General features: G+C 42.0%; 1 protein-coding gene across 2 annotated transcripts in view; it reads right to left on the bottom strand.

Moving 5' to 3' along the window:
- Nucleotides 1–23,806, bottom strand: part of Bicdl1 (BICD family like cargo adaptor 1) — a 70,978-nt gene extending 47,172 nt beyond the window's left edge. For both annotated transcript variants that reach the window (XM_090320240.1, XM_090320241.1), the window contains exons 1-2: nt 23,320–23,806; nt 16,216–16,431 (exon numbers count right to left, since the gene is read on the bottom strand). In XM_090320240.1, the coding sequence (XP_090176366.1) occupies nt 16,216–16,431; nt 23,320–23,754 (651 nt within the window). In that variant the 5' untranslated portion in view covers nt 23,755–23,806. The remainder of the gene's footprint in view (nt 1–16,215; nt 16,432–23,319) is intronic.
- Nucleotides 23,807–26,438: the final 2,632 nt, after the last annotated feature.

The raw sequence follows: 26,438 nt of genomic DNA, 5'->3' as shown, positions 1-26,438 counted from the left end.
GGCTGGAAATGAGATCCAGTTACCAAAAAAAGACAATACTGAAGATAGCCAACCACTCAGAGTTTCCAATGAGGAACATATCCAACAGCAGGGAAAACGGCAGAAGGGCAACGGTTAAAGGTTGGGAGAAATGTTGAGGAGAGTGCATAAGGACGAAAAACTTCAATGAGGGATGTGGTGGGGAAGGAGAGGAAAGACTTCAGTTCTCTGGTTCTGGTGCAAGGTGAAGTCCTCATCCTCATCCTCTGCGGGGATTCTGCTTTGGCATGTTCCCTGACTGGGGGATTTGTCACTGGTGGAGTCCTGTACCCAACCAGCCCCTTTAACAGCAATGTTCAAGGAGACATTTTCATTCAGAGTGTACGCAGTGTGTGTTCCAAACAAAATATTCAACTTGGTAAATAAAATTCATTTTTAAGGAAATGTCTTTGCATGGAAGGAAGTTTCAGTCCTATGCTGTGTTCAATTTCAATGTGTGTGCTTTTTTTATTTTTTGAGTAATAAGGCAAATATTGAAGAAGATGGCAAGGCTTTGAGTTGACATGAACTAATAAGTGTTATGTGTGTCAAAGAGCGTCAGTTAAACACTGAAGTTCCTTTTCAATAGTATGTGTCTCTCTGCCAGCCTTTAAGTAAACAGTCTGTGTAAAACAAAACTGTCAGTTCGTAAACCAAATTATTTTTACTGCAAAGATGTTTAGCCCTTGTTCTTATGTTTTTTTTCTTTTTACTCAGTATTTCTGTACACACTTGCTTTAACCACAGCTTCAGTGGTTCTCTGACCTTAGATGAGTCACATCCTCTAGACTTTAGTTATCTTTTCAACTGAAACCAAAGGGTCAAACTAGAGGGCATGGCTAACTTCATCATTCAACAACTGTAATATCAAGGGGTTCTCACCATCCCAAAATATTATGTTGGATGTCTAAGGCCAAATGACTAATTACCTACTTTCAGTCTTCAGAGAAAATCCATAAGCGTTTTCTGGATACCTGCCATGTGTGGTACTAAGTACTACTAAGAAGGAAAAAAACAATACAACAAAAAAAGTTAAAGACGTCTCTGCCTTCAGATTACCTAAAACTTAGCAGGAAAACCCTCATAACTACGTAGGAAATTAAGTGACAATAAAATTTAGACTGCAGTCTTTATTATTTAGGTAAATGAAGAGTCTGACACCATGCAGCCCCAAATGTCCCTACCTCTGAAGGTAAAATCAAGGATAATATTTTATGTTCAGTCCCACGAATAGGACCTAGAATGGTTGTCTGTGTGGACCATTCATTTTTCACATTTTATTACCTGTTAAAGTTTTTCTTTCTTGTATAATGGAATACAATTCCTAAGTGATGAATTGTGTAGACTCAGCTAATACTGCCTATCTTTAATTTATATTAGAACACATGGAGTTGACAACAGCTGATGCCATTAATGTAAAAGGAGAGACATATGCTGCATCTCTGATATTAGTTACATATTGTCAGTATGCTGAGCTTGAAAACAACAATGTCATAGGAGAAGGAATAACTGGTATCCATAGCAACATCACCAGACTGGGACAATGTAAAAAACAGTAACCTAGCAACTGCTGACAAGAAGTGTATAGGGGGAATTCTTCCAGTTCTGTAAATGACAAGCATGTAGCCCTGAATGCAACTAATCAAATGATGGCAATGTGGAAAATCTTGACTTATGGATGAGGAATGTCAACCTCATACAATCTCATACTATGATGCAGAAATTTTAAACAGGCAAGACATGTGACCACCTCCTCACTCCCAATACTATTGGTGGAAAGCAGAGAAAGTACCTTACACATCATATCTAGAATGGAAAACATATTGCATCAGGCCACCAATCATCTCAGTTTCAATATACAGAGCAGTGAATTTGGATAAGAGAAGCCATCTAGGTGTCAGAGGAGGAATGTACTCTGCACGAAAAGAGGGTAGCATTACAAAGCTTCCAGACTCACACTATATGACATCCTGTGAGAATGTCCCCACAGACGTGGATGTTCCAAGATAGAAGGAACCATCTAACTCAATCCTTTTGTGTCATAAACACGGAAACTAAGACCCATGGTAAGGTGTTTTGTTTTGCTTTTCCCAAACCCTGGAAGCTAGTGAAAGAACATGGGCTAGAATGTAAGTCTTCTATTTTCCAGACTGTTTCCACCAAAGTATGCTATTTGCCCCCATGTGTAAACAGGCATACTTTATAGAAATGAAAAGTAATCTTCCATTATCTTTCATAATGTTACCTTATCAAACATGAATAGATCTACCTAGCCCGCCCAAAACAATCTGTAGAAGCTTTCTCCTTTTTTTTTTTAAGGCTTCTAGATCAACTTCAAAGGAATTTAGTTAACTGTAGTTATGAGAAATATTACCAGAGAAAGATTCCCTATTTGGGATAGAAAAGTGAATCTGTTGGTTTTTTTTTAAGTGGTCCTGTTATAACTACATCTGCTTTGGAACTCTATCTCTTAGAACTAGCAGGATATTGGCAGCTAGCCACCCCAACCTCTTCAGAAAACAAACTCAGCCCGGAAAAGGAAAGTCCAGGGCTTCTTTACTGACATTATGATGGCTGAAAAGCTGGTTGGTCATTCCTATTCCCCATGTCTTCTCCTGGGCAAAATCTACATTTTCCAACCTCTCTAGTAAATGTGCCTGACCTCTCTTATATCTATGCCGGACAGTCCTGATTAGCAAATGAGAACAAATGACATGGACCATTTTTAGGCATGGTTCACAGAATCTCCTGATTTCTCCTCTCACATATTAAATGGAAGTATGACTTCAAATCTCAAGAAGGTACATGATGTCTGATTTGGTAATGGTTCTTCCAAGTGTTATAGATTTAAAAAACATACCAAATGTACAGAACATTTTACAACCCATTGGTCGAGATAAACTAGATGTTCTCTTTTAGTGCTAAAATTTATGAGATACAACTGGGTTACTGTCCCAGATGCTAATGAAGAGATATAGAGATGATGGATCAGTGTCAAACATCACCTGCTGTTCTGCTGATTTACCTTTATTGGTGAAGCAAAGATGCTTTCCAGAGCAACAACTGTAGCGAACAGGGGCTGCATGGGGGGGCTACGAAACAGTGCATGGTTTGCTGCCAGTGCAAAAACCACAGGCTGCACCTCACACTAGCAGCAAGGGCAACTCACTCAACTCTGTTCTCACCTCTCCAATACTCTCTTCAGAGAAGTCAAGATTTCACTAAATCAAACAGCAGCATTACAACTTATCTATCCCTACAGGAAATCATCTGAATCTTTGCGACCTCTAAAATTTAGGCTTATCATTCTACAACTTAGAAGAATCTCCCCACTCTCCCAAACCCTGCCCCCTCACTTTCTCTCTCTGGTGCTGGTCCTGAGGCATGAACTCTGGGCACAGGCACAATCCCTGAGCTTTTTTTTTTTTTTTTCAGTCCTGGAAGCTTGAACTCAGAGCCTGAGCACTGTCCTTGGGCTTTTTCAAGGCTAGCACTCTACCACTTGAGCACCACACCACTTCTGGCTTTTTCTACATATGTGGTACTGAGTAATCAACCCTGGTCTTTGTGCATGCTAGGCAGGCACTCTACCACTAGCCCAAGCTCCCAGCCATCCCTGAGCTTTTTTTTTTGCTCAAGGATAACACTCTATCACTTGAGCTACAGCTACACTTTGGCTTTTGTTGTTGTTGTTTTGGTAGTGGTTAGCTGGACATAAGAGTCTTACAGATTTTCCTGCCTGGGCTGGTTTTGAACTGTGATCCTCATATCTCAGCCCCCTGAGTAGTTAGGATTATAAGCATAAGCCATAGGCACTGGGCGTGACTCTCATCTTTTGCAAGTGAAAATAAGATCTTAATACAGCTGTAGCCAGAACAACTAACCCCAAAACTCAGATTAGGCATGGCAAATAATTAACAGGCTCACATACTCACCACAAAACTATCAATAAAAACACCCAGACGTTGAATAAGCAACTGCTACCCAAATGTGTTTAACCTCCTAATTACCAATAGTACCAGTCTGGAAATTCTGGAATTGTCTTTATCTGAAGTGATTCTTTCAATGTTCCGTTGTAACAGTGCATTCACTAAAATCGTCCCAAACCATTGGATTCATTTGACCCAGTGACTCAAATCTAAGGCTAATGGACATTCAAAGCAGTACCACTCAATAATGGTCATCTAAAAGACAAATATACATTTGAAGACACATTTTCTTTCTGACTGATGACTCATCCCCCAAAATGTGTAAAAACCAATCTTGCTAAGTCTGTAACTCATGCAAGGGCTTGGGTAAAAAAAAAAATCCCCAAATTTCTAATTCAGTTTCCTTATATCCTAAAGAGAGAAGGAGGCCCGTTCCTTCCATTACAGGTGGTGAGGAGAACAGGGGAAGCCACAGTATTTGAGCACCTGTGGGCAATTTAAATTACTTGGTTAGGAATTAGTGTGTGTGTGTTGCCAGGGACAGACCCTGAGGTATTAGCATATTAGTCAAATACTCTACCACTGAGAGAGCTCCAGCCATATAAGCTTGTTTTCTTAACCTCTTTCCAGGATAAGCTGACTAAAAGCTGACTGAAAATTTCTGAGTTTGTTTTCTCAAACAACACATCATCTGTTAAGTGAAGCAGACTTTTAAGAAGAAATAACAAAGTTTCCAGTCTCAAAAGGAACGGAAGCCTATTCCCTCCTTTCTCCCATTCCCTTTTTGCTCTCTCTCTGTATTGGAAGGGCCATATTTGCTAGGCAGGTGTTCCCAGCATCACTTGAGCCATGCATCCAGCCTCCTTTTGGTATTGGGCCAGCTTGGGCTAGGATCTCCTTGTGCGTACCCACGTTGCTGTAGACGACAGACCTATACTACTACGCTCAAATACTGTGCTTCTCTTGTAGCTGGGTCAACAGGTACAGACGACCATGTCCAACCATTGGTTGAGACGGGAGTCTTGATTCCTCCTTTTTGTATGGGCTGGCTGTGAGTCATGATCTTCATATCTCACTTTCTAAGTAGCTGGGATTATTACAGCCACTTTACCTAGCTTTACTGACACTACTTATGATGAGTAACCCTGGAACAAGGAGAGCTATTAGTCATTTACAGAGAGAGAGGGAAAGAGAGTGACCTTAATACTTATGGTCACTGTGGTAAAGCCTTTAACCTTGAGGCTTAAAGGGACCTGGGAGAAACTGCCCCCAAGGAATGCACTAAATGAGCTGTTTACTCTTCAAAGTAAAAATCAGTCTTTTCAGGGAAGATTAGCTTCAGTCAGGGCACCAAGAGTATTCTTTGCGTGGGTAAGAAGGCAGACAAAGCACCTGCTTACATCAACTTCCTCCTACTCATCTCACCTCACAGACAGAAACTCTGAAATGGCTCTTCTGGGAGTTGAGCTGTGTGGGGAGGGGTGAGGGGGTGAGGAGAGTGATGGGAATAATAGAATTGTTGGTAGGGTGGAAAAGAGGTATTCAGGTCTGAATATAGCTTCAGTCACTCTTAGTAAACTCTGAAGTAACTAACTGAAGAGACAGTTTCGGGTTCTGAAAACACCGAGGTACTGTAGAAGTTAATTTAGTTTTTTTCAATCTCCGTACAACAAAATTCTCATTATTCAACTTACATGAAATTTACATGGGCAGCACAAAAAATCTTAAACCAATTATTTGATTTGATAATTCAGCCGTCCCTTAACGATGGTCACTAAATGTTCTTATAGCTTAAAGACAACATTCTAAGAGTATTTTTTTTCTTATAATCCGAGGAAAGATTAGCAGCATAGGCTGACCTTGAATTTTCCATCCGACTACAGATGTGTACTACATGCCTGATGATTGAGTCATTTTTTAATTTTTCCTTCCTCTCTTCCCATTCCTGTTTATTTGGTTAGCCAGCCTTACTGGCTCCCTGTCAAAAACTTATCCTAGCTAACCCTTCTTCCTGCCTCCATAATAAAGGTATTAACTGCTACCCACTTGCAGAGCTGCTTCTCTGAGGGTCTCCATGCATCTACAGTCCCTGTGGGACCTAAAGTAATCCTTGAACAACTATCAATCAGATGGTGAGGTTTTGCTGTGTAAAACGTATCACTGTCTTCTCAGCACCCCAAATTAACCCACACTCCATAACATGTCTGGCAAGGTCCTATAAACTCTGACTAGCCTCCTTTCCATTCATTCCTAGGCTTTTACAAACTGTTCTCTTTGCATGGAACACTCTGCTCATACTGTACTTACCCAGAGGTTCCTTCCTAGCAATCCTATCAAAAATTAAGTTGCTGTATAGGCACCACATTTCCCTCTTCCTTGTGTTTATTTTCTTCCTAGCACTAATTTCCACCTGACTCCTGCAATGTATTAAGACAGGGAATTTACCTTGTTCTCTGCAGCATTCTAGTAACCCAGGAGAGTGTCTTCATACATTACAAATATTTGTTGAACAGATAACTGAGTTTGTTTTCTGTTGTTGTTTTCAGTCCTAGGGCTTGAACTCAGGGCCTTGGCAATGTCCCTGAGCTTCTTTTGCACAAGGCTAGTGCTCTGCTACTTGAGCCACAGCACTACTTCCAGCTTTTTCTGTTTATGTGGTACCGAGGAATCAAACCCAGGGCTTCCTGCATGCTAGGCAAGCACTCTACCACTAGGCCACACTCCTGGACCGAGTTTTTTGTCTTTTCTTTGCCAGTCTTGGTGTGTGAACTTAGGACCTGGGCTCTGTCCTTAGGCGTTCTCAAGGCCAGTGTGCTACCACTTGAATCACAGCACCATTTCTGGCTTTTTCTGTTTATATGATATCAAGGAATTGAACCCAGGGCTTTGTGAATGCTAGGCAACTGAATTGTTTTTCTGTTTGGTTGTTTTTGTTTGTATGTGTGTGTTGGTACGAAGGCCTTCTGTCACAGCTGGTACTCTACCACTTGAGCCTTGCCTTCATTCTAGCATTTTGGTGGTTAGCAACTATGAGTCTCATGAACTTTTCTGCCCCAGTTAACTTTGAACTGAAATTCTTCCAGTCTCAGCCTTCTGAGTAGTTAGGACTACAGGCATGAGCTACCAGCACCTGACTTTTCTTTTTCTCTTTTTTCCCCTTTTTTTTTTTGGTGGTATTGGGAGTTGTTTTGAGACATGGTGCTATGTAACCCATGCTGGCTTTGAACTCATAATCCTTTCTGTCTCAGACTTCCAATAGTAGAATTACAGACATATGTCACCAGTCTCAGCTTTTTTAGTGAAATACATATAACACGTATGAAAGTAAATTTATAAGGTAGGTGAGGTGGCTCATGTCTGTAATCCTAGGTACTCAGGAGGCTGAGATCTGAGGATCAAGGTTCAAAGCCAGCCCTGGCACAAAAGGACCTGAGACTCTTTATCTCCAATTAACCTCTAGAAAATGGGAAGTGGGGCTGTGGCTCAAGGGTAGGGCAGTAGCTTTTAGCTGAAGAGCTCAGCGACAGTGCTCCAAGACCCATAAAAAAAGTAAATTTATAAGACATGTATTTATTACTTAACAAATAGTTATAAAGCAAACACTCACATAATTGCCCACAAGGTCAAAAACCAGAACATTATTTACTTTCTAATATCCTTCTCTCCAAGAGGCAAAATGAGGTTTTCTGAATCTTCTACCACATTCCCCAGGTAGCTATTTTCCTGAATTTTGTGCTGATAATCACCTTTGTTTTTCTTTATAATTATACTACTCATACATGCAGTTCTAATAATCATAGGAGAGTACAGACTTACTACAACATTCTTGGAGGGAAAAATGGTAGTAGTCATTAAAAATTCCATGTACATGCCCTTTGACCTAGCCCTTTGTTTCCAGGGAATTGCTCTAGATAACTGCAAATATAACAGTACAAAAAAGTGGCAAGGGGCTGGGAGTTTGGCATAGTGGTAGAGTGCTTGCCTCGCATGCATGAAGACCCGTGTTCGATTCCTTGGTACCACATACATAGAAAAAAGCCGAAGTGGTGCTGAGGCTCAAATGGTAGAGCTCTAGCCTTGAGAAAGGCCAAGGGGAGTGCTCAGGCCCTGAGCTCAAGGCCAGGACTGGCAAAAAAAAAAATGGCAAGAATGATTCTAATACCAAATCACTGAAACAAATACATATATGTCTAAGTAACAAACGTTGTACTATGGTACATCTGCATATACTATATAGAAAAGTACATTAAAAAATAAAAAAGTTCAACATCTAGTAAAAGAAAATCATTTTGTTTAAACAAAAAGGAAGCAATGACAAATAGAAAAAAGATGCATGTGGACTGGAAATGTGGTTGCAGCAGAGCACTTGCCTAATATGTACAGGCCCTAGGTTTAATCCCTAGTGCTGAAAAAAGAAAAAAATGCATGTATGTGTACATATGGAAAAAAAGTAAAGCCAAAGTTGTCATGTTTTCCTTTCTTCTTTTATTCTTCCTCATGGTACTAGGGCCTCAGAATTGTTAGGTTGGCACTCTACCACTTCAGCCATACTTCCAGTCCTTTCTGAGGTTGCTTATTTTCAAGGCAGGGTTTTACTTTATGATTGAGCTGAGTTTTTTTTGTTTTTTGTTTTTTTTTGCAATACTATGAATCAAACTCAGGGACTTGTAACTGTGAGATAAGTACTCTACTAGCCTTTATATATTTTTTAACTTAGAAATTCGTCCTGTGGTAGCAAGTATATCCTTGACTAACAAGTATAAGGCCATGAGTTCCAAGTTTAGTATAGTACTAAGGGGGGGAGAAGGGGGGAGAAAAGGCAAACAGCTCAAAACAAAACAAAAAAATCCCAATTTATTCTGAGTTTGATTCCTAGCACTGAAAAGAAATTAATGAAAATTAAAATCTACAAAACCTAAGAACTGAGAAAAAAGGCCAAGTTAAGAGTTTCTGAATGTCTAAGAAGGGCAATTCAAGTATAGCTTAGACACTTAAGCCACCCTATCCCAGCCAACCCTTCAATGTGCCAAGCTCCCACAGACACAGACTTCAAAGTATCTGGCTTTACCTGAGCTACAATAGACCTTTCTTTATACCAATCTCAGATGATTCCTCCATGCATCTCTTGGTCTAAGTCCTTCTAGTTCAAAATGCAGGCTTTAGATTTCTCCTTGCCTTGGACCTTTGCCTAACTTCCTGAAGATAGCTTTGTTGATGGCATTTTACCCTTTCTTTGTCTCAATGATTCTATGGTGATAGCTCTTTTTGGTTTCACTCAGCCTGAAGAAAAAATATTGCCCCAAATACAGCTTCAATGGGACAATTAAAAGAGAAACACCCAAAGCCAGGTGCATAACAAGTTCTGAGTGTGAGTAACTGGGTAAGTATTTATAGGGTTGAAGGACTAACAGGCAGGGCCCTGGAAAAATAAGAGCAAAAAGGGCAGCAACCTTGCCAGGCACTGATAGCTAACCACTGTAACCCTAGATATTCAAGAGACTGAGATCTGAGGATTATGGCCAAAGCCAGCCCAGGCAGTAAAGTCTGTTAGATGTTTATCTCCAATTAATCACTAGAAAAAGGGAAATGGGTCTTTGGCTCAAGGGTTAGGGTGGTAGCCTTCAGCTGAAGAGCTCAGGGATAGCGCCTTGGCCCAGAGTTCAAGTCTCATGACCCACACACACAAAAAAAAAAAGCCCAAGGACGGTGCTCAAGTTTTGAATTCAAGCCCCAGGACTAGCAAAAATAAATAAATAAATGAAGAGCAACCTAAAAAATAAAAATTAAATTAAAATACTCAGCATGAAACCCAACTCTACAACACAAAAATACTTGAGGCTTTAAGTCAATGCACGAAAGCTCTTTTCTATTCTCATCTGTGGTCACTCTTCTCAATTCATGGCACCTTGGGTTTTTAATGAAAAATAGTTCTTGATATGGATTGGACAGTATAGCATATCCATCCATTTATAGAAGTCTAATCCTATTACCTCAGAATGTGATCTATCTGGAGACTGTGTCTTCACAAAGGTGAGCAAATTAAAATGAGATCTTTAGAGCAGATCCTAATCCAATGTGACTGACAGTCTCAAATGGAAAGGAACTTTGGAAACCAAGACACGAGCAAGGACACAGGGGGGAAAATAGCCATCTACAAGTCACTGAGATAGACCTACAACAGATCTACCTCTTGCTCACAGCCCTCAGAAGGAATTATTCTTAACAACACCTACATTCTGAATTTCCCAAAATTGTATACATTCAGTTCTACAGGGAACTAACATTCTGGTCTTAGTAAAGAAAACAGGTCTAGCTATAACTAGTTGGTGGGATATAAGAGAGAATGAGAAAGAAAGACATGATGATATATTACACATAAAGCCACAGGAAAAAGTGTAAGAAAATATCATAATCAGTGTCTACAAACTCTAAAGCTGTGCATTTGGGGAGAGGAAAAAAATCGCAGAAGTTCCTAAGCAATTTCAAATCGCATTCCCTAGGAGAAATTAATAGGTTTTTCCATTCTTTGGTCATCAGCAGGTACTGAAGTCTGCCTCCAATGTTTGCAAGACTGTGGGAACAGTGTTTTATTAATAATAAAAACAATGCAAATGCTCTCTTTTATCTCTTATTGAAGTTTCTAACATTACTGAGACTCATTCTGAAAATAATATTTTACTCCAACTGCTTCTCAAGACAGAAAAGGCTAAACAGCAAGTCTGCTACTATGTACATCATTATTATCAGAAACAAGGGAACCTGTGTTCCAAGCTGTGATACAGAATCTTTGGAATTGGAAGATAACATTTTTTTGTCCAAATAAGGAAATACCCAAATAAACTGGAAGAATGACAGCCCCAGTGTATATGCAACAATGTCCAATGGATACTAAGAATGATGGAATAAATAGGATTTAGGTAAATTTTACACAAGTATTTTTGAATATCAACTTAAGCACTAAACAAAATATTGGTCACATTAAGATGAGCCACCAACCTAAGTAGTGGTACCTGTAATCTAGCACCTGGGATATGGAAGCAGGAGGATCATGAATTTGAGACCAGTCTGGGCTATACAGCAAGATCCTCTATCAGCAATAACAAAAAGGAAAATCTTACAGATAAATGCAAAGCACCCAAAGTTTTAGAATGATATTTCACTTTATATGTCAGATCTTTCTGCTATTAACAGAATCAAGGTTGACCAGATAAGAATCTCACTTATACAATATGACATGGTAATTATAATGATGAATAAGCCTTATATGCATTATATATCAGTCCTCATAACACTCACTACCTAACACAGTAATAAAGACACTTGTTTACATAAATAAAAGGAGGAAATAAAAAGGGAAATAACATTTCTGTTTTCCTAGCTAAGAGTTGCTGTTTGGTCTCAGGTCTGTCTGGCTTCAAAGTCTATGATCTTAATTGCTAACTTAGAAGTCCTGAAATGGAGGCACAGAAAGTCTAATCAGTCTTGAATTCAAAGATACTTAATCAAGTCATGTATCTTTCTGTCCCTGAAGTTTTCCTAGATGTAAAGTGAGAGTAATATACATTCCTTCCTTCATCATAATGAAGATCCAGAAGCTCATCAGATATATTTGCTCATAATATCCTATTTTAGTGCTGAAAAGCACCATCAACCCACAAATACGTGTACATGAATGTTCACAGCAGCCTTATTTACATTAACCAAAAACTGGAAACTACCCAAATGTCCACCAGACAGAGAATGTACTGTAAGTTATATACATACAATAGAATATTCTTCCACTATAACATGATATGAAGTGCTGATGCATGCTACAACATGGGTGAACGTTTTTTACCATGATGCCAAGTGAAAAGAAGCCAGGCACAAAATGCCACATATGGTATGAGGTCATCAACATGAAATGTCTAGAATGGGAAAATCCATAGAGACAGAAGGTAAGTGAGTGGATTAGGCCATGGGTTAGGGCACATTAATTCAAGGTTATGAGGAATGAAAAGTGACTGCTCATGAATACAAGGCTTCTCTGAGGAGAGGTGATGAAGGCATAGCACTGTAAACACTGTAGAATCACTGATTTGTGTGTGTTTATTTGGTGGGGGTGGTTCATGGGGCTTGAACTATGGGCCTGGGTGCTGTCCCTGAGCTCTTTAGCTCAAGGCTACTGCCCTACCCATAAGCCACAGACCCCCTTCTGTTTTCTGGAGATTAATTGGAGATAAAAGTCTAAGGTCCTTTTGTGCCCAGGCTGGCTTTGAACTTTGATCCTCAGATCTCAGCCACCTGAGAAGCTAGGAGCCACCATGCCCTGGCTGAGTTGTTTATGTTTAAAAGGTAACATTTAGCTGGGAGCTGCTGGCTCACACTTGTAATCCAAGCTACTACCTCAGATATCAAGAAGCTAAGATTGAGTGAGGATTGTGGTTTAAAGCCAGCCCACACAGGAAAGAAAGTCTGTGAAACTTTCATCTCCAATTAGCTACCAGAAAACTAGAAATGGAGCTGTGACTAGTTTTGAGCAAAAGAGCTCAGGAACAGCACTCAGGCTGAGTGCAATTCCCTCCCCCTGCCCCAACAATAATAACAAAAGGTAAATTTTAGCCAGATATCAGTGGTTTATATATCCATAATCCTAGCTACCCAGAAGCCTGAAATCTGGAATATCTCTGGTGCAAAGACAGCCCAAGCAGAAAAATTTACTAGATTCCATCGCAAAACAACTAGCACAAAGCAGGAATGGAGGCATGGATCCAGTGGTAGAGTGCCAGTCAAGCAAATAAATTAAGCAAGTGTGAGGCCCTGAGTTCAAACCTAGCAACAAAAAATTAAAGCTGGATAAATAGATAGGTTTTGTTTTCTTAGTCCTGGGGGCTTGAACTCAAGTGTTCTACCAGTTGAGCCACAGTTCTACTTCTGGCTTTTTGGTGTTAACTGGAGATGAGTTCTGTCCTGCCTGGGCTGGCTTTGAACCACAATCCTCTTGGCAGTCTAAATAGCTAGGATTACAGGTGTGGACCACCTGCTGTTGTTGTTTTTAAAGAACCAGGCTAGAAGCTATGGCAGCCAAAGGAAATAGATGTAAAAATACTTTGGACAAAAATATTATGGTAATAATACACTGTGATTTAGATATTATACAATATATACTCATAAAAGCACATTATACATATTACAACAACAACAAAAGCCCAATGTGGCCTCTACTACCTTTGTTGTGTGCTATCTTGTCCTAGGAGAATCTTAATTCACTTCAAAGCACTTAACTCCTCTAGTTTCTGAATGCCCAGTGAATAAAATGTTAATAAAATGCAATCTAAACTTGCTGCTAATGGAAACCCCAGGGGCATGTCCTGCTTTAAGAAGAGAAAGGGGGTAAAAAAGCCACAAAACCACCAAAGGCCTATATTCAAGTCCAGAGAGAATAACAAGAATCTAGATCTAGTGGAAATGTTATCTTCCTACATTCTTTTGGGAGCAGCTTAACAGTAATTTTTGTAATGAAATCAGGCAATGGGACAATTGTAAAGACATTGTTTTAGCTGGGCATGGTGGCTCTCACCTGTAATTCTAGCTACTCAGAAAGCTGTGATCTGAGGATTGAGGTTCAAAGCCAGCCAGGGCACTAAAAAGTCTGTGAGACTCTTATCTCCAATTAATCACCAGAAAACTGGAAGTGGTGCTGTGCTCAAGGGGTAGGTTGGTAGCCTTGAGCTGAAGCACTCGAGGACAACGCCCAGGCTCAGAATTCAAGACCCATAGCCAACAACAACAATAACAACAAAAAGACATTGCTCAAAATGAATACTTAACTTCATATGCTTCTCACTGTTAACAATTACTCCATGTTCACACTGAGAGCACAAATTTTTACCTTTATTTTAAACATAAGGAAACTGAGGCATGAGAAAGGTCACTCAGTTAATGAGAGTCATTTCTAAGCTCAGTGGTTACCTATGAGCATCTGTTTCCAACCTTCATCCATCTTGGTCACCTCCCTTTCACTAGATCAGAAAGTAACCAGGGTGAAATCTGACTTTTCAACGTGAATTTGGTCCCCAAGAAATCTTAATATCCTTTTGATTATTCTGACTTACTGCATTAATTCCATAAGTCTTCATAAGAAAACACTTGCTAGGAAGGAGTTACATTAAATAAATGTTTTTGAACACATAAATCAATCTGGCCAGACCTCTCTGGGTAATCCAACATGAATAATGAATGAAGAGGCTCAAAACTCCATAAAATGTTTTTTTTACAAGGATAATGGTTCCCTTCCCAAACTGCTGAAAAAGGTTTTAAAACAGATTCAGAAACACTGGGAGTGAGCCAGCCCTGTGCAATGACTTCTGGGATTGTCTAGGTCTTGCTTCCCAAGCAAGTAAATGGTGACTGGCTTCTCCAGAGGGAAACCTGTATGCAAACCTTTAGCTCTACCTACCACTAAAACCTCACTTTTCACATACACTGATATTTTTCTGTAATTCACTAAGTTATTCTCCAAGTTATTCCATTTTCTTTTTCTTCCTCTCTTTTTTTCTCCTTTCTCCATCAATAGCATTTCCCTCACAATTCCTTGTGGAAGACCAGAGGAAAACACATGTAATACAAAGACTGAAAACACTTCTTATAGTGTCACCCACTAAACCCAGGGAAGATTCAGTAATTTACTACATTCTGCCCTACATACGTCTTCCTCCAAAAGGGAAGCACAAAATACTAACCCCAAGACTAGGCAGAAATCATAAAGAGAGTAACTTTTAGAAATGTTGGCCGGGAGTTTGGCCTAGTGGTAGAGTGCTTGCCTAGCATATACAAAGACCTGGGTGCGATTCCTCTGTATCACATACATAGAAAAAGCCAGGCCAGGTGCAGAGGCTCACACCTGTAATCCTAGCAACTCAGGAGGCTGAGATCTGAGGACGGTGGTTCAAAGCCAGCCCAGAGATTCTTATCTTCAATTAACCACTAGAAAATTGGTACTGTGGCTCAAGGGGTAGGATGGTAGCCTTGAGCTAAAGAGCTCAAGAACAGCACCCAGGACCAGAGTTCAAGCCCCAGGACTGGAAAAAAAAAGAAAGGAAGGAGGGAAGGAAGGAAAGAAATGTGATAAAAATTCTTTTTATCCGCTAACTAAAGAGTTAGTAGTTTTATTATTGATGTCTAGGAAGGACTGAAGTACAGTAATATAACTTTTTTTTTGAGGTAGGGCTCACTATATAACCTAGGTTGTCTTCAAACTCACAGTTCTCCTCTACTTTAGCCTCCTGATACTGGAATTATAGGTGTACATCGCCACACCTGGCATAAATCTAGATCTTAATTTTCAAAAGTAAGTAGACTTATAGACCAAGGCATTAGTAACACTCCTGGATTTTTTTTTAAGGTAGGTTCTAAATTTGAATTAAATGTCTACCCATTCAGTCTTCAACCTCTATCTTGGCAGTGACTTTAGTCTTGACTTTGATTAGTTAATTTATACTTCCATGACACGACTTTATAAATCATAAATAAAGAATTTTTACTTATGTAGAAACTTTAAAAATTTCAAATATAGATGTGATAACTCCTTTCATTATGTACATTGGTTAAATAAAGCATCAATGAAAATTCAGCTGTATAAAAGCTCTAAGCTTTAAGTTTAAACTGAGTATCTAAAAAAAATAATAATAAATAGTAAAGACAGGGCTGAGTATGTGGCTTTGTGGTAGAGTGCTTGCCTAGCATGCATGAACTCCTGGGTTCGATTCCTTATTACCATATAAACAAAAAGCAGGAAGTGACAATATAAGTGGCAAAACACTAGCCTTGAGCAAAAAAGAAGCTCAGCGACAGTGCTCAGGCCCATGGTTCAAGCCTCAGGACTGGCAATAATAATAATAATAATAGGACAACACCTTTTACTATTTGAACTGAGTTAACACAATTTTACCAGCATTGACAGATTTTTTTTTCCCATCCTCTAATGATAAAAATTTTCTAGGCTTATCTTTTAAAGGTAAAAGATACATTAGAAGTCATTAAGCACAGCTCCTTTACTTTAGAAATGAGAAGAATCCAAAGTTATGAGTGGGTCAAAGACACTTTAAAGCTAGTTCGTCTCAGGCATGGGTCATGGCTCCTGATGTCTAAAATTTCTTGCAGATAGATTATGATTTGATCTCCAAAGGAAGCAAAAACAAGATTGGCTTTTACCATGTACATTCCTATCATCACACAGAAGCTCAATTTCAACATTTACTATTTTATATCATCAATTCTTGTGACTCACCCGGCTGAGTTGATCCAATAACCTTTGGTTCTGTTCTGACAGTTCCTGTACAGCCCGTGTTTTTTCTCGATCCGCTTCCCGCAGATGGACTTGCTGCCTCTCCAACTCCCCCTGTAGCTGCTTCACATCACTTTCCAGCTCTGACACTCGCCCTTCCCACTCTCCTTCTCTGTTCTCAAATCGCCTTCTCAGTTCGTGTTTCTCTTGTTCTAAGTGCTGGGTAAAACGTGAAGAAGGTTGAGAAACTGCTAAAATATTCCACAGCCTTTCCTGTTATTTTTCTATTCACACTCTTTTTAACTTTCCCTGTTCCCAGAAAGGAAGCAAAATAAAACAACCTGCCACATAGGAAAAGTAGCCCAATTCACAGTTACAAAAAAATATTCTTCTTCCAGGACAACAAAGGAGTTGGCTTCCCAAAGAAAACGTCATTCCTGTTGGAAACAATGTTATGTTTATTCTTTCTGGGAGGTTCTAGACTTGGGAATTCACTTGAAATTCAGCAAGTCACATAACTGACTGGTGAATTATACAATTAAAAACCTGTAGGTGAGTTTCAGAATCAAAATACGTATTTTTTTTTTTTTTGCCAGTTCTGGGGCTTGACTCAGAGCCTGGGCACTGTCCTTGGACACTTTTTGCTCAAGGATAGTACTCTGCCACTTGAGCCACAGCACCACTTCCAGCTTTTTTCTGTATATGTGATACGGAAGAATCGAAATGGGTCTTTGTGCATACTAGGTGAGCACTTTATCATTAGGCTACCCTCCTGGCCCCAAAATACATACTACTTTTTAAAGGTGGTTCCTTTTAGAACTGTCTACTATACATGGTATAAAATCAGACTTTCAATCATAGGATCTTCAGAGAAGGAAATAATTTCCCTGGAGATCTTTTTAACCATCTTTTTTACAAGTGAGGCAACAGAAGCAGTGACTGGTTCAATGTCAAATAAGTAGCAAAGCTGAAACTAGTGTCTTAAGTCACTTGACAGCTTGGTGCTCTAAATCACAGCTTAATAAATGTTTGTCATGACATAACACTGTATTTCAAAATCATTAAGACAGGTTCAGATGCAAGCCCACTTTTAAGCATTGCCTATTTATTTCTGGCCTATTCATCCATTCTTACCAGGGCACAGGCACTTTCCTGGGGACACAGTGATGAACAAAACAGACATGGCTACTCCTTTTATGGGAATCCAGTCTGGTAGGAGATAATAAAGTATGAAAAGGAATAAAGTATGTGAACAAATGCAACTAGTACAAATGGCTTGAAATAGCAGCTCAATAATAGCACTGAAGGAAATAAGACTTAGCCCACTGCTTTTTGTCATATAAATACGGATGCCATTTTTCAGAGGCCAATGTGTTCTACTTAAAAATGATACTATGTACAATGGCCAAATACATAGATCAGCACAGGTTAAACTAACCATTTTCCACCTTTGGTGTGTTAAGAAAAGTTCCTGTATAACTGTTTAAAATCTACCTGGAGGGCCTGGAGTCTGGCCTAGTGGTAGAGTGCTTGCCTAGCATGCACAAAGTACCACATACATAGAAAAAGCTGGAAATGGTGCTGTAGCTCAAGTGGTAGAGAACTAGTCTTGAGAAAGCCCAAGGAAAGTGCTCAAGCCCTGAGTTCAAGCCCCAGGATTGGCAAAAAAAAAAAAATCTACCTAGGTCTGGAAATGCAGTTTAATGGTAGAGTGCTTGCCTAGCATTGAAGCCCTGGGTTCAATTCCTCACTACCAAATAAACAGAAAAGGCTGGAAATGGCACTGTGACTCAAGTGGTAAAACACTAGCCTTGACAAAAGAATGCCAAGGGAAAGTGATCAGGCCCTGAGCTTAAGCCCCAGGACTGGCAAAAAACAAAAACAAAAACAAAAAACCCAAAACCCAAAAAACAAAAACAAGCAGAAAATAAATCCACTACCTGTATTGCAGTTCTTCAGACTGTGATTAGTTAAGACTGGTATCTCTGTGTGTATATTTATATAGAAATGTCTATTTGGATTTGCAGGAAACTCTGAGTGTACTAAGAAGGTTTACATCATGCACTGATATTATCTGAATTGCCTAAAATGAGCACATGAATAGTCATCTCATCTTAGGAAGCTACATTCCTAACTGAAGTTCTTACCTTTCAAGTTAGAATGCTTTTGGGAAACCACAAAGGCCCGCTTTTCATCATGCAAGAAAATCAGATATAGCATTTGGCATCTGAGGTGCATCTAAAAAATGTAAGTTTTTTCCTATTTTATTCTGACATCTTATTTCATTTACTTTGAGTTAATGAGTTTCTCAGTCAAATTTACCTACAGAAGATGTAAATGTAGCTACAGAAGATGCAAATTTACCATGATTGACAAGTCAAAAAAATATGTGAAGGCCAGGTATGAAGGGAGGCACAAGTCTGGTCTAAGACTAGCCCTAATCTGGATGCTATGGCTCATACCTACAATCCTAACTACTTAGGAGAATGAGATATGAGGATCTTGGTTCAAAGCCAGCCCTGGCACCAAAAAAACACGTGAGACTCTTATCTCCAATTTACCACTAAAAAACAGGAAGTGGGGCTGTGGCTCAAGAGTAGGGATGTAGCCTTGAACTGAAGAGCTCAGGGACAGTACCCAGGTCCAGAGTTCAAGGCCCATGACCCACCAAAAAAAAAAAAAAAAAAAAAAAAAAGACTAGCTCTAGGCAAAAAAAAACCCCAACAACAACAACAACCAAAAACATGGTATGCAACTTCCTGTGTATGTGGTACTGAGGAATCGAAACCCAGGGCTTTTTGCATGCTAGGTGAGCACACTACCACTAGGCCACACTCCTAGTCCCAACCTAACTTTTTTATTTAACAAAGAAAAAAAATCTCATTTCTATTCCCTGGAGTTTACATTGATAAATATTATGTTGTCTGTTCAGATGTTCATAAGTGTTGTGCCTTTGTGTTCCTCTCCTAAGGGTATCCTCCTTTGGGCTCATGGTGTGATGTCACATAACTTTTATGTATGTATTATACTATCTCAGTTTGGATCATGTGGGAAAAGAATCACAAAAGGGCCTTCTCACCAGCATGAGAATATTTTGTTCAATGTTTCCCTGATATTGCTGAATTTCCAAAAATGAGACCACTCTAAGACTCACTGTAGAAACTTCATAAAGATAGAATCCAGAAACAAGTGCTAACCGCAATCCTAAAACTGGTATACTTGGTTTTATTGAATTTTTCCAAAATGAAAGACTGAGCAGAAGGCAACAGCAAGAACTCAGCAATCACAGCATTACTGAGAGGCCAGATAAATTAGGCTTGTGTTCTAAAAAGAACAGAGAGACTTAAAAACACTCAGCAAACAGCTGCCAGTGAACAGCCCAACCAAGCAGCTCAAACAAGCAATCCACATGGGGGAGGGGCTGAGGACTGGTGGTACTTATTGGTAGCCTAATCTGGCCTTTTTTTTTTTCCTTGACAGTTATGGAGCTTGAACTCAGGATAGTGTCCTTGTGACTGAAGCTCCACCAATTGGGTCAAGCCTCCAGTCCTGCTTTTTTGCTGGTTATTTTGGGGATGAAGTCTAAGACTTTTCTGCCTTGAACTCATTTCTCTTGATTTCAGCCTCCTGAGTAGCTGGGATGACACGTGAACCTCTGGCTACCTAGTAGCCTTATTTCGCTAACAGGAGACAAACTCTCTCTTGTAGATTTCCTACTCTGACAAAAATCAAGACTGTTATTAATGAACATTCTCCTAGAATTACATCGTCACTTAAGTCTTAAATTAAAAGGAAAATCTAGATAGAATGTCTGGAAGTATAGATGTCAAGTTCTACCTATGTTCTTATTTTCCAGGGTTCTTTGGTATTTTTTTAGTCTGTATAAAAATTGTCAAGATTCTCAAAATAGGAAAATATAATAAAATGTCATAGCTAGGTGGTACTTAAGGACAAGACAAACTAAATTTGCATGTATAAAGATAAAATGAAAAAGTACAGCGGGATCAAGTACTGTATTTCTGAAATGGCAAAAGAAAATCTTAGGCTTGGCCCACAGAACTGAACAAATACTCAATATGTACCCATAAGCAGGTGAGAGAGATCTTGAAAATTGCTTACTGGACTTGAAGTTAGAAGGTGTTAGATTTTAAAATAGAAAGGACAACTGAGACTAAAATAAAACCAGTATAACAACAGTGAAGCCATTATCCTTTGAGGCTACTTATATTATTCTTTCTTTTCTCTTTCTTTCCTTCCTTCCTTCCTTCCTTCCTTCCTTCCTTCCTTCCTTCCTTCCTTCCCTACCTCCCTCCCTCCCTCCCTCCCTCCCTCTTTCTTTTTTTCACAAGAACTCCATTATATTGCTAGGCTGGCCTCAAACTCAGCATCCCCTGCCTCAGCCTCCTGAGTGGCTAGGATTATAAAGCTGTCATGCCACTCCTACCAACTTGTGAGAAAATATATTTGAGTCTAATGTGTGCCAATCTCTGGAAAATAATAAATCTCCCTTACAGGGATCCTTACTCCCGAACATTTAATTGAAAATATAGCAACTGTGTTAAACTTTAGAAAGCATTTGGTGTAAATGGACATTTTAAAATTTAGGTTGCTCAAGAAATATACTGAAAGGAAAACTCACATGTAAATATTAAGTATTTCTATTATAAATCAGGTTTGTTACTCTCACATCAACCCTAAAAATTCAGAATTAAGAGGTGGGAGTAGTTAAGTGCTTATAATATGCCCTGCATTTGACCCTTAACTCCATAGGAAGGAAAAACAAAAACAAACAAACAAAAACAAGGAGGGAACCCACCAAAACTAATAGAAATATCTTGTAAGCTGTTTTTTGTTGTTGTTTTGCTTTGGTTTTTTTTTTTTTTTTTGCTAGTCTTGGGGCTTGAATTCAGGGCCTGGCTCTATCCTTGGGCTTTCTCAAGGTTAGATAGAGCTCTATCACTTGAGCCACAGCACCACTTCCAGTATTTTCTGTGTATGTGGTACCAAGGATTCAAACTCAGGGCTTCATGCATGCTAGGCAAGCACTCTACCACTAGGCCAGGCTCCTAGCCCCTTTTAAGCTATTTTTTAAATGTGCACTAGAGTAATATTAAGAGCTGAATGCAATGGTTCATCCCTGTAGTCCCATCTAATCAGGAGACTGAGGCAAGAGGTCACCTGAGTCCAGAAGTTCAAGGTCAACATTAGCAACAGAGCAGATCTTCATTTCCTCTTAAAAAAAAAGCACACTTAGATGAAACTTTATAGCTTTCATCTAGAAGAGCTAGCATAAACTGTTAAAGTTTAAATGTACTTTTTCAAGATGTGTTATATGTAACAACTAATTTGTCACTAGCCATTTTAAGTGCACAAGTCAGAAGTTACATATATTAACAATATTGTCAGCTATTCTCCAGAATTCAAATTCAAATTTAGTTTATGTGCTGAACAGTAAAGGAATGAAGATCTTCAGTAGAAACTTAAGAGGCTTAGGCTATTTTCTTATTTATTGACCATCAAGTCAATTACAAAATACCAAAGGTAATTTATGCTTTTACAATAAAATCTTTTTGTTGTTGCAGTGGAATTTTGAAGTCTTTTTCCTTTGTTGAAGAAACTATACAGGCTGCACATGGAGAGCAGGATGTGTGTAACTTCACACTCAGGGTTACTATGAAATCTATCACCAATCAAACTGATACAATGTTCCTTTCAAGTTTGTTGTCTCTTCAATCAAGTCTCTCACTGAAGGAATTTCAGATCACAAGTATAAATCTCTACTATAGTACTTCTTTACAGAGCCTTGTAACTGAATCTCTTTAGGAAAAAAAAAGACACCCTTTTATTCTTGAACCTCCATTCCAAGTGGAAATTAAACAATTCAATTCATTAAGTTACTTTTTGGCAGTCTGCACACAAGTTTCACAGACAACTTTCAGAGACATATCTCAGGAGTTCATCCATTGGCAGACCTAGTTAATAGGCCAGCTGAACTACAGAGCACTGGTTGGTTTCTTCCCCCCCCTCCTCCATAACACTTTTGACATGTTGCTGCCTTAAGACACAGTTAAATCTTATTGCAGAATTGTTTCTGAATCCATGTTCTGACTGCTTAACCCTACTAGGATCAAATTAAGATCTTATTTAGGTCCATATTCTTTACTTGTAACTAAGAACATAAGATCTGGTCACAGCCATACTGAGTAAAAATAATAGACGAAGAAGAAAAGCTACCATAAACGGAACATTCTCCCTTTTTTTTTCTCCTTTTTTTGCATTTTTTAAAAGAAATGCATTCAAGTCCTTTGTCTAGTTAAAAGCAAGAACGACAAACATAGCTTTGATGGAAATATTAGTGATTACTTTAAAAAGTCTATTTATAACAATTGTTGAAAGTAATAAGGTTTCATATCCAATTGTGTGAGCCTGAGATCCAGAATCCAGAAAAAAAGTAATACTTAAATACTCATAACTACTGAGGCCCAAATTAAATCCACTATTAGTGGTCACATGTTGAGCCCTGCCTTGTCTGATTTCTACAATGGAACCACGTTCTCTAATCCCTGAGTATTTGCAGGCTATATAAAGCTCCTTTTTAGGGGCACTTGTTCCCACAACTCTGAGCTGCCAGGGAGTTAAGACAAGGGCATCTAGAGGCCTTAAAGCCCCAAATGCAAAGCTTGATGGCTAACACCCTGATTAGAGATTAACTACTTCCCTGAAAACCTGGAACATATTTTAAATGCTTCCCCACTTTCCCATTTCTGTGTGTGCAGACATCGCCTGGGTGCTGTATAAATTAGTCATACTGTAAGCTCTATTTTAGATGCTGTGTACAGTACCTATATAGAACGGCCCGCAGCAGTGGGAGCCGCGGACGGACCCAAGGCTGGGAGCAGGGTGGGAGAGTCAGATGGGTTCAACGACTGCCCCGTTCCGATGATTACAAACTTTCCATCCTACTCCGTTTCCCTGATGATTTTTTTCTTCTAGGTAGGGCGAGGATGGAAATGGGGGAGGGTGCCTGGCTCCTGAAACTGCCCGGCGATGGAGGTTACCTGGGCTGCCCCCGCTGCCCACCCATCCAGGGAAGGGGGAGGTCCTCACCTCCAGCTTGTCAGTCAGCTCCTTGTGCATCTGCTCGTACTGCCGGCTCATGTCCTGATTCCTCTCCAGCAGTGCCTTGCCCAGCCGGGCCGCTAACACCAGATCCTTCTCCTTCTGCCGGATCACCGACAGCAGCTCGGGGTCCTGGGTAGGCAGTGGCTGCGGTCCGGCTGCCTCGGCCGGAGGCCCCGGCTCAGCCTGAAGATGTTCCCCGAGATCGGACGGCCGTTCCCCAGCCGCCAGCAACGCCAGCTCCTCCTCTAACGCCAGTTCCAGCTCCCCAGGGCAGGAGACGAGGGCGGCGGCGGCGGCGGTAGTGAGGACGGGATTCCGGACTGCGTCCCGGGCCGCGGCGGGCAGCTCCATGCAGCAGGCGCTGTCCGGATCGGCAGGTGCTGAAGCGCGGCCGGCCAAGCCCAAGCAGAAGGTGGACATGGCCCGCACGCGCGGAGCCCGCTGCGGTGCGGCCCGGCCGGCGCGCGCCAGGCTGCGGGGGGGAGGGGCCCCGCCGCGCCGCGCCGCCCCGCCGCCCCGCGCCTCGCCCGGCGCCGCGGCACGCGCCCCCCGGGTCCCCGCGAGCCCTGGGCGCGGCGCGCGCCGGCCCGCCCCGCCCTCCCCCCCTCGCGCCGGCGGCACGCGCCCCCGCCCCCGGGGCTCAGCTGCTCGCGCGCGAAGAGGAGGATCGGCGGAGGAGGAGGAGGACGAGGAGGAGGAGGGGGGAAAAGAGGGAGGGGGCGACTGGGAAGGCCGAGGAAGGGAAGGCGAGGGGCGCGAAGCGAGAGCGCGGAGGAAAGCCGCCGCCGCCGGGTGTTCAGCCGCCCTGTTGCTGCTGCTTCTGTCGCTGCTGCCGCCGCTGAGCCGGCAGCGCTTCACGGAGCGGGCTGCGCTCCGGGGTCTCGGCGATGCTCGCGGTTGCTGTCGTTGCTGCTGCCGGCGGCCGCACTCTGCAGCCGCGCTCCATGTCCCTCCACTCGGCGGCAGCCCCGGCAGCAGCGGCGACGGTGGCGGCTGCTGCTGCTGCTGCTGCTGCAGGGGCCGAGGCGGCGGCTCCACATCGCGCGCCGCGCAGCAGCCCCGGAGCTCCTTCCTGCCTCTCCCCGGCTCCTCTCACATACACACCACACACACACACGTACTCAACACACATACATACCGGGCCGGCCGCACCCCGCCCCGGGCTTCCGGCCGCGCCCCATGCCGGCGCCTGACGCGCGCGGGCACCTGTTCGCCGCGCCCGCGCGGGATTCGCCGGCGCGCCGGTCTCCTCAGCGGCGCACAGGTGGCGCCCGCCGCCTTTAACCCCTACGTTGCCTCACGCCGCCGGGCGTGAGACGGCTGCGCGCGCCGCCCGCGGAGCTACCCGGAGCATCCCGATAGGTCACGCCCCCCCCACCGTGTTTGCCACGCCCCCTTCGCCTCAAGTCCTGTCGCTGAGTGGCTCCACCCTCCTGGCTTCGGTCTGGCCCCACCCTCAGCACGCCCCACCTCCTGGCGTCGCCCCGCCCCTAGTGTCCCCAGCCCCACCTCGCCCCTAGCCTCACGGCCCCGCCCCTAGCCTCGTTCTCACCTCTGGGCGTGGCTCCGTCCCCAGCCTCGTTTTGGCTTCGGCGCCTGGGCGAGGCTGAGTCCCTTCCGGCTGTCACGTCGCGGCCTCTTAGAGTATCTGTGGGCCGAGGGGACTGAGGACATCCTTGTAATACAGGTAGCCGCGTCCCGAGAGACTCGCAGGCGTGGAATTTAGGTCCACCCCCCCCTTCCCCGGCGAGCTGAGTAGTCAGGAGAGGGAGCCCTAGAGAGCCGTAGGAATGGAGATGACACAGGAGCCCGGCATCTTGGTGATGATGACTCAGGGATATGGAGGACGAGGTGCTCCCATCGGCGGCCTGAGGGAAAGCAAGGGTTCAGAGTCAGAAGTAACAGGGCCGGCGCGGGGCGGGGGTGGGGGGGGAAGCGCTCAGGGATGGGAACCCAAGGCCGAGAATCCCACCGACAGTGCCTGGGGCCTAGGCGACCGTCTAGTGGGTGAGGCTTTTTCTGTGTGTGATCTTGGCCTTCAGAGGGACCTTAGGAAGTAAATCCTGTCCCCTTCCTACGTGACACATCCGAGATTCAGGGCCAGACGCCAGGATTCACAGTAAATCATCATTCTTCGCTTTCTTCGCAAAACCAACGGTCTTTGAAGAAGCTAATCGGTTCTTTATGACCGAGATGGATACACAGGGTAAGCTTCCTGCACAATGATTGAAAAAGGAGGACAGTGCCCAGTTCTGGCTCTAACACCAACACATCCACATCCACAAAGAGAAACAAGTCTACTTAAAAAGTATCTCCCGCTCAGCTCTCACTTTGGTCTCATTAGTGATGCTTCGTCTTGTGGGGTTTTAGTCAACTGTTGTTGTTGGGTTCCCCGCACCCCCAGAAGTGATTCCCAGAGCCTGAATTGTTTCCTTTACCTCCTGGAGGCCAAGCCATTTTTAAGTTAGGTCATTCTTTGATTCTTTTCATACCCAGTGAGATGGAAATCTCAGGGCATCAAGTAGGCTAATGTGTTTCTCCTGGTTCTTATTTCATAACCCAAGTATTTATTATGTCTAAACAATACTCAGGTATTGCAGTCTACCCTAACACAAGAAGGCAAGAATCCAAAAAGTCCTGAAACTCAGAGCTGTCTTTGGAAATGAGATCAACAACCGAAGAGTTCAACCATAGAGCTAAATGTCCTGCACTTGCTCAGGGTACCAGACAGACAGTGGATTACTATAACACTTTTATTTTTTTTAAAGGACTCTTGATCAGAAATTGTGAGCCCTGGTGAGATCAAGTTGCAACTCCCTTTTTGTCTTGTTTGAATCACAAAGAACCAAACTCTCCCTAATCTATACAGAGACTCCCATAAAGAGAACAAGCAGAAGAAAAGAAAAGAAAAAAAGACTGGCTTGATATCTTTGGAGGGTAGTGGTCTGTTAAGAGTGGGTCAGCTGTTTTAACTATAACAATTCTTTTGGTGCTAGCTATAGCTCTTAAGTTTCTAACCAAACAATGTTCCATCACCTGCCCTACCTAAAATATGACCATTGTATTTCAGTGCTTGTCCATAAATTCTATATCCTGCAAATAGC

Source organism: Megascapheus bottae, chromosome 28, assembly GCF_031878675.1.
Source record: "Megascapheus bottae isolate mThoBot1 chromosome 28, mThoBot2.hap1, whole genome shotgun sequence".
Taxonomy (NCBI): domain Eukaryota; kingdom Metazoa; phylum Chordata; class Mammalia; order Rodentia; family Geomyidae; genus Megascapheus; species Megascapheus bottae.
This window is presented reverse-complemented; position numbering and strand designations above follow the sequence as displayed.